The following is a 1,430-nucleotide window of genomic DNA, read 5'->3' as shown; positions in this document are numbered from 1 at the left end:
CCCACTGTATAATCATCTGCACAATCTTTTCGACAGAGATCTGCGACAACTTGGCGAGTGCGATTTCTGACGCCTGTTAGCAACAACGTTTTTTTTGGGTCTACATGACAAGAGCGCAACACTTACCAAACGCTTTGCGCAGATCAGCAGAGATGATCTGCTTCTTGTCATCCTTCTTCGCACCACCTTGGCCGAGTCTTTTCGTTTCCTTGGCCATGAAGAGCTTCTCGACCTCGTCCAAAATGCCCTTGCGACTGAGCTCGAGATACTTCTCCTCACGCTCCTCCGCAGACGGGGTATGAGCGGCCCAGTGCGTCGCCATTGGCGAGTCGACCTTGTCCCAGTGGAGGGCCTTGAGCTTCTTCTTGGGCCGAACCACGGGCAGCCCGATCGAGGGTCCTGTGGAAAAGCTTGCCGTGTTCTGCGACAGGAAGTGTCCAGATATCGCGCCAGGCATTGGGGGCGGCGGCGGAGGAGGCATACCAGGCGCACCCGGCATTGGCGGAGGAGGGGGAGGCGGCGGCGGCGGTGGTGGCCCACCGCCAGGAGAGAGCATGCCGGGCATCGGGGGCGGAGGAGGAGGAGGTGGTGGTGGTGGAGGCGGAGGCGGAGGCGGAGGGGGTGCACCGCCTTGGCCGGGCATCGGGGGTGGAGGTGGAGGTGGCGGAGGTGGCGGGGGCGGAGCGGCGCTGGTGACTTCGATCTTGGGCGTATCGGTACCTGCTGGTGTGACGAGCGGAGCGGACTCCATCGTGGTACCTTCGCCATCCTCCGAGTCGCTGGCGTCGTATTTTTTGAATTTGTTGGCCATTTCGCCGTGAAGGGCGGCTTGCTGTCTGGCATCCACGACGGGCCTTCTGATCTCGACCATACGGGGCACCTCATAGACGACATCGTCGTCCTCGCCATCCTCGGCCAGATCGTCTTCACCGCCGCCAGTGCGAGGACCGACCGGCTTGCGGCTGATCTTGGTGTGGCGTTGGACGCTGCCCAGCATGCTGTTGGTAAAGTCCCTAGGCGGTGTGCCGGCGCCCTGAGGGGCACTGCCGTCGTCCATCTCTTCACGTAGTGCACGCAGACGGTCAGACGGTCCCACGGCGTCACCCCATACCCTGCCTTCGAGCTTGAATTGCGTCTTCTGGCGCTCAATCTGCATCTGCAGACGCTCCATGAGGCGTTCACGGTCGAGGATGCCCTGCATACGTGTCGGGTCCTCTGCTGGGATTTTACTGTTGCCCTTGGCGGCGTTGGATGCCGCGACATCCTGCGCATCTCTGAGCATGAGGTAAAGCTCTCGGGTCTCCAGCTCGTTTGCGCTGTGCTTCTTTCTGACGCACAGTCTGGAGGTCTCGAGTTCGGCCTTGAGCCCTCCGCTTGTCGCCGTTGAGCATGATGAACCTCTGCTGTTCCTCGAGCTGTCTCTGAGCTTC

The 1,430-nt window shown here is 61.2% G+C and overlaps 1 protein-coding gene across 1 annotated transcript in view; it reads right to left on the bottom strand.

Annotated features, from left to right (window-relative positions):
• The window catches only part of VDBG_00090 (cytokinesis protein sepA), a gene marked incomplete at both ends in the record, with an annotated part of 3,143 nt that extends 1,972 nt beyond the window's left edge, over positions 1–1,171 (bottom strand). Inside the window, 2 exons of the mRNA XM_003008363.1 lie at positions 6–66; positions 127–1,171. Of these exons, the coding sequence (XP_003008409.1) occupies positions 6–66; positions 127–1,171 (1,106 nt within the window). The remainder of the gene's footprint in view (positions 1–5; positions 67–126) is intronic.
• Between the last annotated feature and the right edge of the window lie 259 nt (positions 1,172–1,430).

This window comes from Verticillium alfalfae, genomic scaffold, assembly GCF_000150825.1.
Source record: "Verticillium alfalfae VaMs.102 supercont1.1 genomic scaffold, whole genome shotgun sequence".
Classification (NCBI taxonomy): domain Eukaryota; kingdom Fungi; phylum Ascomycota; class Sordariomycetes; order Glomerellales; family Plectosphaerellaceae; genus Verticillium; species Verticillium alfalfae.
This window is presented reverse-complemented; position numbering and strand designations above follow the sequence as displayed.